Raw genomic sequence first — 15421 nt, forward strand, 5'->3', positions numbered from 1 at the left:
GTTTGGTCTCTGTCACAACTAACTGAAAGGAGGTTATGAGGGGGTGTAGTATTCAGTAGGTACTACTCTATCCAACAACCTTACAGCTCCTTGACTTTTGTGGATACCTTGTGCTGTGGAATGTGTACCCACTTATTATCAGTGCTTTATCGTATCTATTCTTTCTCATCCTTGTATAAGACCTTCCTCAAAGTGATATTTAAAAAGTATTTGTGATGCCACTAAATTCTTCTCCCCTCCAGGATCATAGCTCAAAGTGTTATTTCTTAGATTTTTTTTTTGAGTCATTCTGGCCTCATCATTAGTAGTAATAAATTACCTCCATTTCATGAATGGCCACTTTCCCTTTTATTTTGTTGTAAACTCAGTTATGTGTGGTAATAAGATGGAGAGACTGTTATTTAAGCCATCACGTTTAATGCCAGGGCTTCAATCATGAATCAATTCCATTTGCTATTGCTCTTTTTCCTTGGTGATATAATTTTGGCTCCTAGTTCTGTTATTCATGAAGCAGCTTTGTTACCCTCACTGATCTAGCCACATTACTCTTCTTGCAGCAAGATTTTTATGGTAGTATTATTTTTAGTTTTGAAATGGCTAAACTTAATTTTCAGTAAATAATGTGTTTATTGTTGAGGACTTCCAAACTTCAGTGTTATTTGGCCTTATTCATTGCCATGTTTTCAGTGCCCATAGTAAATATTTGCTGGAATAAATGAATGAATAAATCATAGTTTGAAAAGCCATCTTCCCTTTATGTTTTAATATAAGGAAGGTCTTTGTTTTATAAGAATGAAATGATTGACCTTGGGAAGTCATGAATTATTGGTCACCAGATAAATTCAAACAGATTGGTTGACCATTTGATGGGAATAGCACAGATGAGATTCAAACATCATTATTTGGGTAGATTCTCATTAAATTACTTTCTGTCTGAAATTCATGTTTAAGTCAAAATCAGCCCTGACATTTTGATGAAGTGTAAATAACATGCATAGATATATCATAGAAAATATAAGTCATAATCATGACATGTATGGAGTGCTTACTCTTTATCAGGAACTGTGTAAAGTAAGTACTTATAACTTATTTCATTTACAAAATGACCATATAAGGTCACAGCTCTTATTATCCCTATTTGATAGGGAAGGAAACTGAGGCTTGGAGATTTTTAACTTGTCCAGTTGTGGACGATGGAGACAGGATTGAGACTCTGAGGTCTTTTAAATTGCTGCATTATACTGCCTTACTAATGGCCAAATACCATTAAAAACTAACAAAAATAGAATCAATACGATTTTAATGAAGAATGCCAAAAAAAATACACCTTTTACTCCCTACTCTCCCATCACCCTCAATACTTGAGGGAATCATTGGAAGAGGAGAGGTGAAACAGCCATGTTCTTTCTTCTAAATGAACATAGCCACCTAACTGACAATAAATTTGGCCCTACCACAGGACTTCACGTTTCATATTTACCAGTGCTGTCAACTTAGTTTCTATGAGAGTGGATTAATCTTCTATTTTTATCTGTAACTCATGCCCCCTGGTTTCTGCATTTTTTTCAGGTAAAGATCTATTCAATACACTGAATTGTATGCTTTAAAACAGTGAGTTTTATATTGAGAATTTTGTCTCAATAAAAAAATTTCAAAAAAAATATTCAAATTGTTCATTATTCACAGAATTGGCTATAAAAAGCTGGATATGCATTATCACACTGAATCCTTATTTTACAGATGAGGAAACTGAGGCAGTGAGAGGTCAGGTCATACATAGGTGGTAGGGAGAGGCAGAGCTGGTTTTCAATTCCAAAGCCTGTGAACGTAATTCTTTTGCAGTCGTACCATCCATGAACCACACTAATGATATAGTTGGCACTAGAAGTGCACGTGGCTTTTCTTCAGATGACTAATTTACAACTGGGTTGTAGCTTAATGTACTGAGATGATCTGATCATTTTTCTATTTAGGTTTAATTTAAAGCAGCAGAAAAATTCTCATTTCATGTTGTGTGCAACCTTTTGTCAGATGAGACATGACCTTATTTTTATCTTTTGATCTTGAGTTATAAAGGAGGTTGTTAAAATAAATGATGTCCTGCCACTGTCGCCTATTTCTCCAAAGCCTAATCTTAGTTTATATTTCTGCCATTGCAAAGGATATTTGATTAACCGGGGCATAAGTTATTATAAAGGGCGAACTTTATTTCTAATTTTAGTTACCTCTCAAGATTATGAATAACAAATCAGGGAGACATGATATGTTGAAGTGTGACAAATTATCTTCTTGGGATTTAAAATGTGATTTTAATTTAAGGTAGTAAATGCTCATTAAACATAAAAGGGAAAATAAAGGACTATACAAAGAAGGTTAAAAATCATACATACTTCTATCCCTCAGTTGCTTCTAAAAATGTTCATACATTTTATTCCAGTTATATGTTTTCCCCATGGTCCCAGTTGGAATGTATTAGTTAGGGTTCTTGCTTGTAAGGTGACTTTGGAGGTGGTGAGCAGGGAGGGCAGCTTATAGAACTAATGGGAGGCTGAGGCACCAGAATTCAGAGCAGGCAATAATCAGAGGTGCCCTGGCAGGCCAGCAAACAGGAAGCAAGATGCAGAGTGACCTTAATATAGCTGGCTGAGATGCTGCTGCCCTACCTACCACAATGCAGGGGTCCCTCCTCCCTCTCTGTGCTTCATCCAGACTCCCAGTCCCAAGGAAGAGTGTCACATTGCTAGGATGACGTGTCATGGGCCTGTCCCTGGCTGTACCATGGGGAGGAAGAGGGAGGATTTGATCTTTGCTTTTTTGAAATAAAAAAGAAGCTAACGGGTTTTGTGTGTGCTGAGTAATGCTCTGAGTGCTCTCTTAAATCAGCTCATTCCAATCCTCACGGAAGTCCTCTGAGACAAAGTGCAATTTGTATCCTTGTTTTATAGTTGACTAACCAGATGAGGCACAGAGAGATGAAGTAGCTTAGCACTGCCAAGAGGGCTACCAGGATGTGATCCAGGAGGTCAGGCTTTAGGGCCTCAGTGTTTAATCACACCGATCTGCTGAGCCTTGCGGGGGTAGGAGGGTGGGGGGGACCGGGCCTGCCTCCGACTGAGATGCCACCCAATGGGGGAACAGATGGAGTTCTGAAAATGAAAAAACTGTTACTAGAAAAAGATTTATTAAAATATGCCCAGTGTTCATTACAGATAGTTTTACATTTATAATTATGCTATAGTCATATTTTCCTGCAGTTTCACGTTTTCATACGGTTTTGTACATCTTAATAGTGACAGGTTTTGAAAATATGGGTTGACTCCTTTCAAGCTGATTTCTCTTATTTTAATGACAGCTAATATTTATTGAATACTTACCACATGCCAGGCACACTTCTAAGTGTTTTACATCATTATTTATTTTTTCTTCGCTAAATGTTTTTTGTGTATTACATATCTATTTCATTAAAAAAAAAAAACTGATCCAATGATGCTGATAAAAATGTAACTTTTGGTAAAACACTTAACTTCTGAAAGGTTGTTCTTGTTTGTGGAGCATAGTGTCAGCCTCCTTGCTATTAAGGATACTTTTAGGGCCTCAAGTTTAGAAATTCAACATAGGTGACAGTAATATCTAGAGGAGCAGACCAGACCGACACCAGTGGTAGGGTTCTTGCCTCCGTGTGGTAAAAGAACTGAAGGTATATTGTAATGGGGTGATGTGTTTGCAGATGTTATTTTTTTAAATGCAAACACCTCTCTATTATTATAGAATTCACTTGTTAAGTTGATTAAATAATGAATACTTGTTATCAAGTAATAAGATAGAAAGGAATCTGATTGGTATTTTCTGGATCAACGATCAAACAAGTTGGTGTTTTTTTAATCCTTAATAAATTCTACATAATATTTATATTCTTGACTAGTCTATTTTTGACTATTTAGTTTATTTTTTATCTTAAAATAGAATTTTACTCTATATATGTGTAGGTATATATTATATTAAAGAAGTAATACACAATTAATGAAGAAAATCCAAGATTATAAAAGTATTTGAGAGGGTTCTTCACATCCTTTCTCCTGTATTGTACTCCCATGAGGTAACTACTGTTAACATTTTGGCATATATCCTTCTTGATCTTTTTTTCTCTACACACACACACACACACACACACACACACACACACACGCACTCAGTTTTGCCAAACTAGATGGGATTCTAGAGAGCTTTTTATAGTTTACTTAATCATTAACTATGCATTGTTTCACCTCAGAACCTTATTCTTTCAGAGAGTGTTCCAGAATACAGGTGTGTAATTCCCCAGTGAATGGATAGCTGGTATTTTATCAGATTTTTACTATGTCAAATCTGCAGTGAGCACCTTCTGCTTATATCATTGCTAATTTGTGCTTTTAATTTGCAGGGTACATTTTTGCTTTAGGATTGCTGATTTAGAGAACATGCACATTTAATGTGTTGATAGTTTTATGAAACTGCCTTTCAAGAAGTCCATGTCAATTTATTTTGCCACAAATAGTGTATCAGAGTGCTCATTTCCCCACATTCCTATTGACACTGGGTATTATTAATCATTTTCATTATTGCTAATCTGATTTGTGAATCCATTGAGTTGCTTTTGCATATTGATTTGTGGGTGCTTTTCATGTATTGTGAACATTATCCTCTGATTTATATTTCATATCTATCATATATTTATGAAATATTCATATATATATATTCATTCATTCATATATTTCATATTGTGTTACAGAATGTTATTTGTTGTCTTAATTTTATTTATAGTATCTTTTCCATTGAGAAACTTTTAATTTTTATGTAGTTAAAATGTAGTTAGTTTATGTTTTTTCTTATGGTTTCTGCTTTATTATGATTTCTTCTCTCCTTCAATTATGATCAGTTTCCTTCTTCTGCAGGATTATTTCTAGTAGTGTATAAACATGTGTAATACTTATTACCAACTAAAATACAGAAAACCTCCCTTGACTACATGTCTTTCAGCAGCTACTGTCCCATTTCTCCCAGTGTCTGTACTTGTCTCTTATTTACCTCTGCCCATTTCTTCTTGAACATACATCAAACAGGCTTTCTTCCCTATGAGGTTTTAAAATAGCTTTAGGGTCTCCAAACACCTCTGTTTTGCTAAATCCACTGGCTAAGTCTTCATCTTACTTGACCTCTTAGCAACAGCTGATTACTCTCTCTTGCCTGAGGCATCTTCTTCACTAGGCCTTTGGGACACCACTCTCACTTTTTTCTTCTCTACTCTCACTGGCCTTTGGTTTCCTTTGCTTGTTCTTCCTCAGAATGTTAATGTGTCATTTCATCTATAATAATTCCCTGGGTAATCCCTATGCCTTCATGGTTTTCAGTACAATCTATATGTCTGTGTCTCCCAAGTCCTTTCTCCATAATGGACCTCTCTCCATCTCAGACTTGTAGATCTATCCCTCCTCCCTACTTGTCCTCTTGAATGTTCATTAGGTACTTGAAACATAACATATCTAAGTTTAAAACTTGATTCAAATTATCCTGATTTTTCTTAGTTTGAGAATGCCTTGATTTCTTCTTCATTTCTGAAGGGTATTTTTGCCAGGTATAGGATTCTGGGCTGATAGCTTTTTCTTTTATCACATGAAAAATATTTTGCCACTTCCTTCTGGTTTTCATTGTTTCTTCTGGGGAATTCACTGCCATTCTGATTGTTTTTCTCCTATACATAATGTGTCAATTTTTTTCTGGCTACTTTCAATACTTTTTCTTTATTCTCAGTGTTCAGAAGTTTAATTATGATCTGTATTTCTTTGAGTTTATCTTGTTTGGGGTTTGCACAGATTCTTGAATCTGTGAATTTATGCTTACCAAATTTGGGGAAGTTCTCAGCCATTATTTCTTCAAGTACTTTTTAAGTTCATTCTCTTTTTCCTCTTTTATGGACTCTGATTATAAAAATGTGTGATCTTCTGTTATAATGTCCCAGGTCTCTGAGACTGTTCTTTTTTTTTTTTCAGTCTGTTTTCTCTCTACTATTCAGATTGGATAATTTTGTTCCATCTTCTAGTTAGCTGATTCTTTTTTTTTTGTCCCCTCCATTTGACTTTTTAGCCATATCTTGAGCTTTTTGTTTCAGTTATTGTATTTTTCAGCTTTAAAATTTCCATTTGGTTCTTCTTTATTATTTAGTCCTTCTGTTTCTTTGCTGAGACTTTCTATTTTTTTTTTTTTCATTTGTTTCAGTTGTGTTCAAATATGTTTGTAATTGCTCATTTTTATCAATGCTTCTTTAAAATCTTTACCAGATAATTTTAACATCTTTCTCATCTTGGTGTTGAAATCTATTAATTATCTTTTTTATTATATTTGAGCTCTTTCTGGTTCTTGGTCTAGCATGTAGTTTTTTATTGAAACATGGATATTTTTTGTATAGTGTTCTGAGACTTGGATTTCATTTAAACTCCATGTTTTTTATGGCTTTCTCAGATGCTCCTCTGGCAGGGGCTGTCATCTTGTTAGTTTCAGATGGAACTACAAGTCCAGTTTCCCTACTTGGCCTTCTGTTGACAATTGAAGGAGAACTTCTTTATTTCTGAGTAGAGGTGGAAGTTCCAACTCCCCACATGGTCTCTACCAGATACTGTGGTAAGGATGGTGTCATTACTGCTGGGTGATGGTGAAAGTTCTAATGCTCCACACGGCCTCCTCTGACATCACCCCAAAGAGTGAGGGAGCAGTGTGCTTTGTTACTAGGGATGGAGGTCTCGGCTCCTGCTTGCGTGGTCTCCCCTGATGCCATGGGTCATCTCATTACTGCTCAACAGGGTTAAAAGTCTTGGCTCTCTACTTGGCCTTTGCTGACACCACCTTGACAGAGGTGTTGGGTACCTCATTTCTGCCTCAAGAGAGTGGGAATCTAGGCTCCCCGCTTAGCCTTTGCTGACATGTTTGGGGATGGAGTCACAGTTTTTCCTGTGCTGCTTGGCTGCAATACAGTGGGTGTTCTCTAAAAGTTTTTGTCTTTCTGAGCTTCTCTTTTTCTGGTACTTTAGCTGGAGTGAGCAGGCTTTTGCGGGGAGTTTTTTGGTCTGCATCCATTGATATTTCCAGGTTGCTGCCTTCTTCAGCTCCAAGACTGGGATATATGAGGCACAAAGAAAACCCAGTACACCAACCACTCTATTGTTACTAGGGCCCTGAGTTCCCTAGCTGTTTTTTTTTTTTTTTCCTCCATCTTTCAAACTCTTCTTATTGTTTGTTTTATAATATAATGTTTAGTAGTACTTACTGGGAGGAATAGGAAAAGTATGTCTATTCCATCTTTTGGAGACAAAGACCATGTCCATCATTTTTGAACTTTATTTTCAGTGGACCCCATGTGATTCTTCTTCTCTGTGCAGGTACCTGGAACTGGAGAGCAGCGGCCATCGGAATGAAGTCAGACTGCACTACCGCTCTGGCAGCCACCACCCTCACACGGAAGTGTTTCCTTACATTTTGGCTGACGATAAGTGGCACAAGCTCTCCTTAGCCATCAGTGCCTCCCACTTGATTTTACACGTCGACTGTAATAAGTAAGTGAAATGTTCTCAGTTCAGGAAATGGAAGAGTCTAAGAGGTGACAATTAATGCATGTTACTTATCTGATGTTTCTTTGCAGAATATATGAAAGGGTCGTGGAAAAGCCTTCCACAGACTTGCCTCTGGGCACATCATTTTGGCTGGGACAGAGAAATAATGCACACGGATATTTTAAGGTATATTTTGACTAAAGTATGAGCATAAAGTGTAAATATAAATGCTTTCTAGTGAGTTGGGGGGAGTACAGTTTGCTTTTTATGGTGTAAAGCAAAATAATTTGATTTGTATAGTTTTTTTTCTATTTGTGTCTATTTCTGTTTTAGTTTTGTTTTTTTTTTTTTAACTGGTGTTTTATTTAGCTGGTCAACACTATTTTCTCTTTTTTTGCTGAATGAGTTTGAACTTTAGACATAACACAAATGATCACGAGGCTCAATGAGGGCAGTTAACATATTCTTGAAATTAGGCATTCAAAGTAATAAAAATCTAAAATGTTAATATGCCAATAAACTCTCCACCTTTGAAATATAACCTTTGATGATACTTTTATAGGGATGTTAATAAAAGAGGATTAAAACTTTTCAATATTCAAGTAGTTGTACTTTATGTCTTTTTCTTATTGTCTATTTAGAGACACGCTCCATAGAATTGCATCACAGGATCTAAAAGACATTCCATTTAACTTTCTGTATTTTAAGGATGAGGAAATAAAGTCCGGAAAATTGCTTGACTACAAGCCCTTTGTGTCGTCATTTCCCCCCCAGTGGTTCTGACACTGCCTGTCATACAGAAGAGGCTCGACAAATGGTTGTTAAAAGAATAATAAGTGATGTGTCTAACTCATGGACTTCTAGATAGAGTAGGTACCACTGAATTGAAAATTGTGTTCTAAGAAAGGTTTGTAATCCCAGAAAGGTGTTTTTAAAGCTAACTTAAACTGTCACCTGAAAACAAGGTGCTTTGAATATGTTAATCCATCTTATCCTAGTCTTGCTGGCCCTGGTGCAGGGCCTTTTTTCCCTCTTTTGCATATGCATAAACCTGTTCAGAGAGGTTAAGCAACTTATCCAAAGCCAGTCGTGGGGAACTGATCTCCTGTTTGTGAATCCTGAAAAATCAGTGCTCTTTTGCCACATAAGGGATAGCAAATTTGTGCTGTGGGTGCTATGTCTCTCCTTTATTTAATCATGCCAGTCTTTCCCATGGAGCCCAGATGTGGCCTCAGAAACTTTTTCACACATCAATTGTGTGTGCTACTCTAGGGGTCATAATCTTTACTGCAGACTGTACATAGTGTCCACTCGAGTTGGGCAGTGTGCAGACTATAGAACTGTGCATGAAAGCCTTGCTTTCATGTTGCTGCTTCCAAGTGATAGGAGTTTGTTGTATACAAGTTGCCTCAGTATCCAAACCTCAAGCAAAACAATAGATCCAGCCATATAGTATATTTAGGTATTTATCATTCATACTGATACTCTTTTTGTACCATGCTATTAATCAGATTAAATATGTAGAAGATATATAGGCCAAGATTTGATTGGTAAAACTTTGTAGGTAGATTCAAAATTGTCTTAATAATATGTTGGTACTGTCACCTCTGTCATTAAACGTTCTGTTTGCATTTTTCAAAGGGATAAATTGAAATATTAATTAAAGAAAATGTATGAAGATGATGAAAGAAGAGGGCAGGGTGGTGAATGAAAGGGACAGCTGGAGTGTGTCTGATGAGTCATTTCTGAGCTGCCATTTGGCCATTGCTTTAAGAGCCTTGTAAACGGGAAGCTAATTATACCTAAATGACGAAGGATGCATGTGAATTTTGCATATAAACATGTGATGTGATCTTCTGTGTAAAATGGGTCATTTCCAGTGGCATTTAAAAAAATTTTATGCTGAATTTTCTGTACTCCAGGAACTCATCCCTAAGTCTTGCTATAGCTGTTTAATAAATCTCTTGTCCTTTTTAAGTTGAGAAAATAACTTTGAAAGATCTAACCGAGAAATGAGAGACTCTCAAATAAGCATTGCTGTTATGACTTAGTTTTTCTCTTCTTTTCTTTTTGATGATTGCAGTTAACAAAATTGGTATCAGTTTCACTGTTGCTGAAACCTGAAGTGATTTTCAGGTTGATTTTTAAAGGTCATTTTCAAGCGTTTCTTCAGTGTCGAACTAAAAATAACTTCCCCAAACACATGACTATTGCCTCTTAATTATATCTTGACATGTCATCTTAAAGCTTTAAAAATATTATCAATAAGAAAGTATGTGGGTAATCATCTATTTTGCCTGATCTTTCCCCCTTTGGTTTGAAGTCAAAGCCATGTATTCAAAAAGCTTTTATTCAGGGATTTGGGTGAGTCTATCCTATAATGTTTCCCTTCATGAACTTGACTGTTGAACATAATTTGGGTAGATGAAAGTAATACGTCTTTTTCAAAATTTTTCACACGCAGGGTATAATGCAAGACGTGCAATTACTTGTCATGCCCCAAGGATTTATTGCTCAGTGCCCAGATCTTAATCGCAGTAAGTCCATTAGTTCTCGCACTGTGTAATGAAAAGTATGCTTCTTGCTTAATTTTGTCCAGAATGTCAGTTTGAAATTGGAGTTCTCATACATTAGTTGTCAGCATAGACTTAACCAGATTGAACTCCTTATAAATATAACTTGACCAGTGCTGTGTTTGTAATTCTAGCCTGTCCAACTTGCAATGACTTTCATGGACTCGTGCAGAAAATCATGGAGCTGCAGGACATTTTAGCCAAAACATCAGCCAAGGTAAAACTCCTTAGAAATGGAGTTGGGGGGAATTCAAAAATCTTTGAAGTTCCTTACAGTTCCTTTTATAACCACAGTTGTTCACCTTTGAAACTTTTCTTATACTCTACTGTGTACTAGCACTGAATCGAAATCCCTCTCAAGAAAGGGGTTTATAAATATTCAAACCCTAGCCATCTGTATAACAAATAATTCAGTAAATCAAGAATGAGGCAAATTACTTGGTTTTTACACTGCTTACTACAATAGGATTTATTGTTTAATTTAGCTTTTATTATTATTTACTATTATTCAGTTTTTCTTTGCAAGGAAGGAGGCAAGAGGACGTTGCAGAGAATATGGGCACTAGAATTATGTCAGGCAAATTGTCCCACAAAAGCTTTCTACCACTATGTTACGGTTGTGGGATTATTGGCTGTCTTAGGCATGTATCAAGTTTACCTGTAGTTTCACCAGGCTGTTGTCGTGTTACATAGCAGTTACTGATGACCTGAAAGTTGTGTTGTATATTGATGATTTGTTTCTGACCGATATAAATCCTAAAATTTATGTCTGCACTTGAGCAAACATAGTCATGAAATTAAACATTTTTAAAAATGGAAAATGCTTCTCTGCGTTGTATATGATACTATTTTGAATTAGCCTTCTTTTCCATCTTATAAATCATGTTTTTTTTTTTTTTTGCCCCCAAAGGCAGGGGGCAAATTTATTGCAAAAAGAAGAGGGGAAAAATCCTTTATTTTAAATTAAAGGCTTAAGTCATTTGCAGCAACATGGGTGGACCTAGAGATTATCATGCTAAGTAAAGTCAAAAAGAGAAAGACAGTTACCATATGATGTGACTTATATGTGGAATCTAAAATATAACACAAATGAACTTATCTATGAAACAGAAAAAACTCACAGACTTAGAGAACAGACTTGTGGTTGCCTAGGGGGAGGTGGGTGAGGGAGGGATGGATTGGGAGTTTGGGATTAGCAGATACAAGCTATTATATGTAGAATGGATAAACAACAAGGTCCTACTATAGAGCACAGGGAACTATATTCAATATCCTGTAATAAACCATAATGGAAAAGGATAAAATGAAAATAATAAATTAAAGGCTTAAGTATATTTCTAATAGATGATGGGCACAGCCGTCATTATGGCTATTCACCTAAAAACCAGTCAGATGCCTGTTGGAGTAGTTTGCCTTTCTGAGTTGCTGGAATGCTGAACAATACGAACCCCTTCCTTTGTGCCACAGCTGTCTCGAGCTGAACAGCGAATGAATAGATTGGACCAGTGCTATTGTGAAAGGACTTGCACCATGAAGGGAACCACCTACCGAGAATTCGAGTCGTGGACAGACGGCTGTAAGAACTGCACATGCCTGGTATGGCTCCCGCTGGAGTTCAGACCAAGTGAACTCAGATGCCCCCATTCATTCAAAATTTATTAAAACAATGTCATCATGAAAATTTCAAGACCCATTTCCTCAAGACACAACACTAAAGTGCCAGCGAACCCAGTCAAATCTAAAGAACTGTGTGTTGCATTATTAAAGACACTTTCTAGCCTATAAAGTTGATTATGGCTTAAGAATGTTACAAAGTTTTAAGTTTATTGGGCCACACATGAAATTAACAATTTAAATTGGGTCAGTAAAGGGGTTCCCAAAGGATTCTATCCTGTTAGCCTTAACTTTTCCAGGGATTTTCCCCTCATGTTTTTATTAATGAATTTTGATAAAACTAAATAAAATGCAGCAGGAAATACTGTGACCAGATTGGGCTGTATAAACAAATAATGGAGTTTAAGTGATCTTTAAAAGTTTACTAATGCAGTGGAATACAAGTTATAGAGTTTAAATAAATGATTTCTCTAATTGCTCATGAATTAATTAGAATATTTAATGCATTATTATTTCAAACATGTAAGTTCATTTTCAAAGAAAAGTTCACAATGGGTTTGGTTTTGAACTTTTAAATTCCATATGAATTATCTGTTAAAATTAGTTGACTGGAAACAAGTCAGAGGTCTAAGAAAATTTGTCCCAAGTTCATCCAGTTTATTCAATAGGGGAACATCGTGATGTAAGAAGGTCAAAGATGGCTGTGAAATAACCATCCATGTGCATATGTGTGTGTGGGCTTTGTATGATTTCTATTGAGGAACATATTATATTCCTATCAACATTATAGCATTTTACAAATACAGTAAAACCTTCCCAATTGTTAAATGGGTGCCAAAAATCAAATTGAGTAAAATACAAAGTGTGGTATGGTAAAGTCAATAGAATGAGTGGAAAAGCAGCTAACCAGCCTAGGAGTTCTGGGTGACCTCTAAGGATCAAATTCCCTGAGGTCCCCTTTGCAGGTTGGCACCTCTTGTGATGACGGTCAGCAACAGTTCACGGTGGTGACCTGTCCGCACGTAAATATCCTTGGGAAGGTTTCTGCATCCTGAGACGGGGTCTCCAGCATGGCAGCAGCTATTCCAGAAACCTCCTCATTTGTTGATGCTCATTTTCTGAGTCATCTGGGGAGACATGAGTGCCCCAGGCTGACCCTCAGCCTGCTGTTTCCCTGTCAGCGGGTGCTCTCCCCTCCACCCCTATCCTCATCCAGTTCACAACAGGGGGTGAGAATTCTAGCTCAGTTGCTGGATGGAAGATGAGGCCAGGCACCATGTGTGTTATCATCCAACTTCTGTTACTGTGGGTCTCTGTATTATGGGTTTTACTGTATAATAACCAAAGAGAATAGTTGTATTTATGACATTTTACGTGAAGAATTCGAACCTTAAGAAACATATGAAAAATATTTGAAAGCTGCCAAGCTGCAACGTGGAAATTCTTTAAAATGCTGTTTTCTTCCCAGAATGGAACCATCCAGTGTGAAACTCTGATTTGCCCGAATCCTGACTGCCCCCTCAAGTCGGCTCTTGCATACGTGGATGGCCAGTGCTGTAAGGAATGCAAATGTGAGCCTAACTTCTAGGATGAATACTTTTTTGACGAAAATAAAGCTTTGTATTAATGAATATTCACCCATCATTGGTTTAATCTGGGTAAGCTAAATAGCTTTTGGAAATGATGGCAATAGGAAGAATACCTTCTCTATTTTGGTTGAACAGTTCTTTTCTACTTAAAAGTGCTATATTTGTATTCCAGCAAGAAAAATTTTCTTAGAGGCATCTCTTCTGTATAGTGACAGTGGCAGCAAAGATATGTAAGAAACTGAGTGGAAAGCATTTCTCTCATTAATGCTGCTTGATACAAATACCTCCCAACTAGGTTATGAATAGTCCACACTCAGCCAAGGTAACCAAGAAAATCCATGATATCAATGCAAGTGACCTTCAACAGCAGATGATACGACACTCCATTAGTCCAGACCACAGAAGTGCACCTTGCTATAGGATTGTCCAGCGTGGACAGGGCAGGGCCCTGGTCTTAATTCATAAAAAGAGGCTCATGCCACTGAATGAGGAAGCTGTCTTTCAGCATCCATCATATGCAGTTCACTTCTAATGTCTGGAAATGCTCTTTGAATCCGTAGCTATCCTCAAATAGGTTCTATATCATTTATTTGATAACGGAAAGCATTGCATCTCTATTACTTCCACTTTAAAAAATTGCCTAAAGTCCTTGTTAAAAGCAACATTGGAAATTTAGCTTTTTTTTTTCTTTTTTGTTTTTGTACCAAGGAATAGTAACATGAAAACCGGGTAACATATGAATTTGTTAATACAAATATGTATAATAGTAACATGTGAAAACGTGTCATGAAGTTCGTAGGATATATAGGGCTATGTACTGTAAGTACAGTATAATCATAGAGACACATGCATGCACACACCCACGACAGAAAGTGGGGGAGGGTAAGGGAGAGGGAAGGAGAGGGAGAGAAAAGTAATGGCTGCTTTTTCTAGGGTTTTGATGCTCACCGGCCTCTGTCACCATTGCCATACTTTACTCTTGCCTACACAGTGTGCAGGATACCCCTTCTGGTGAGAGTGACAAGTTATCAGAGAAAAGTCAGGAAGTCGCTTTGTAGTCCATTGATTTAATTCCCTCAGGAGCTCATTTATATTTAATTTTGTTAGACTCTACATTGAAGCCAATCCATTTCATGAGAGTGTATTAGCCTAGTCAAGTAGATGTGGCCGAACCAGGAAGGGTTGAATGCAGTCATTCTCACACATGTCACTAGCTCATTTCCTTGGTGAGGGATAATCTGAGTTCTTCCTTAAACTTGTCATAATAATGAAAAGCTTGTGGTGACATTCTGTAGTTTTCTTCTTAGATGCTTGGAGGTAGGAGGAAGAAGGGCCCTCTGTAGGACTCTGTATTCATGATAGGCAGTAACAGGAATCATACTTTTTGCTTTTCTTTTATCCTTTCCACCGATACTTCTACGTTGTTATCTGTGAATATGATAGATTTGCATTAACTAATGTTGATTTTATTAGAAACAGGCTGATTGAAATAATGGACCACCATGATAGATGCATTAGTTGGAAATTGTGAATTTCAGTTCTGATTTTATCATTTATCTCTGTAACCAACAGCAAGCTGCCTATTAAATCAGACTATGCTTGAAATCTTCCCAAAAAGCATGTAGTTAGACTGAATGAAATGGTAAAATATTTTCAGATTCATTAATGCAAAGTGCTTCTGGCAGACATTGGTGTTAATGATTGGAAATCAACTGTATCTCGTACGGAAAATAGTGGAAGCTGCAAGTAGGCTATCAGTGAGGGGACCACAGCATCACAGAGAAGTGCCAGAATAATTCATTCGAGCCTTTCATTTCATACAGTTAAAAAATAATAAGAATTAAGTGACTTTGTCTTTCTGGTCATATTCAGTGATATGGGTGCCGTGGAAAATAGAGGATTTGTGTCCCATATTTGGCTGTATTTCGAGTATTTGAACTTCTAGTTCTGATGAATTCAACATTTTACGAGAGCTAGCATGATATTTTCAGTAAACACCCATAGATTTTTTTTTTTCCTAAGAGAAGTAAATATTTAGTTCATATGGTAAATATTATTAGAGATT

General features: G+C 36.7%; 1 protein-coding gene across 1 annotated transcript in view; it reads left to right on the plus strand.

Moving 5' to 3' along the window:
* NELL2 (neural EGFL like 2) overlaps positions 1-15421 on the plus strand; it is a 334778-nt gene that overhangs the window by 96487 nt on the left and 222870 nt on the right. Inside the window, exons 4-9 of the mRNA XM_057701965.1 lie at positions 7410-7583; positions 7670-7766; positions 10045-10117; positions 10288-10370; positions 11621-11749; positions 13236-13338. Of these exons, the coding sequence (XP_057557948.1) occupies positions 7410-7583; positions 7670-7766; positions 10045-10117; positions 10288-10370; positions 11621-11749; positions 13236-13338 (659 nt within the window). The remainder of the gene's footprint in view (positions 1-7409; positions 7584-7669; positions 7767-10044; positions 10118-10287; positions 10371-11620; positions 11750-13235; positions 13339-15421) is intronic.

Source organism: Hippopotamus amphibius, chromosome 12, assembly GCF_030028045.1.
Source record: "Hippopotamus amphibius kiboko isolate mHipAmp2 chromosome 12, mHipAmp2.hap2, whole genome shotgun sequence".
Classification (NCBI taxonomy): domain Eukaryota; kingdom Metazoa; phylum Chordata; class Mammalia; order Artiodactyla; family Hippopotamidae; genus Hippopotamus; species Hippopotamus amphibius.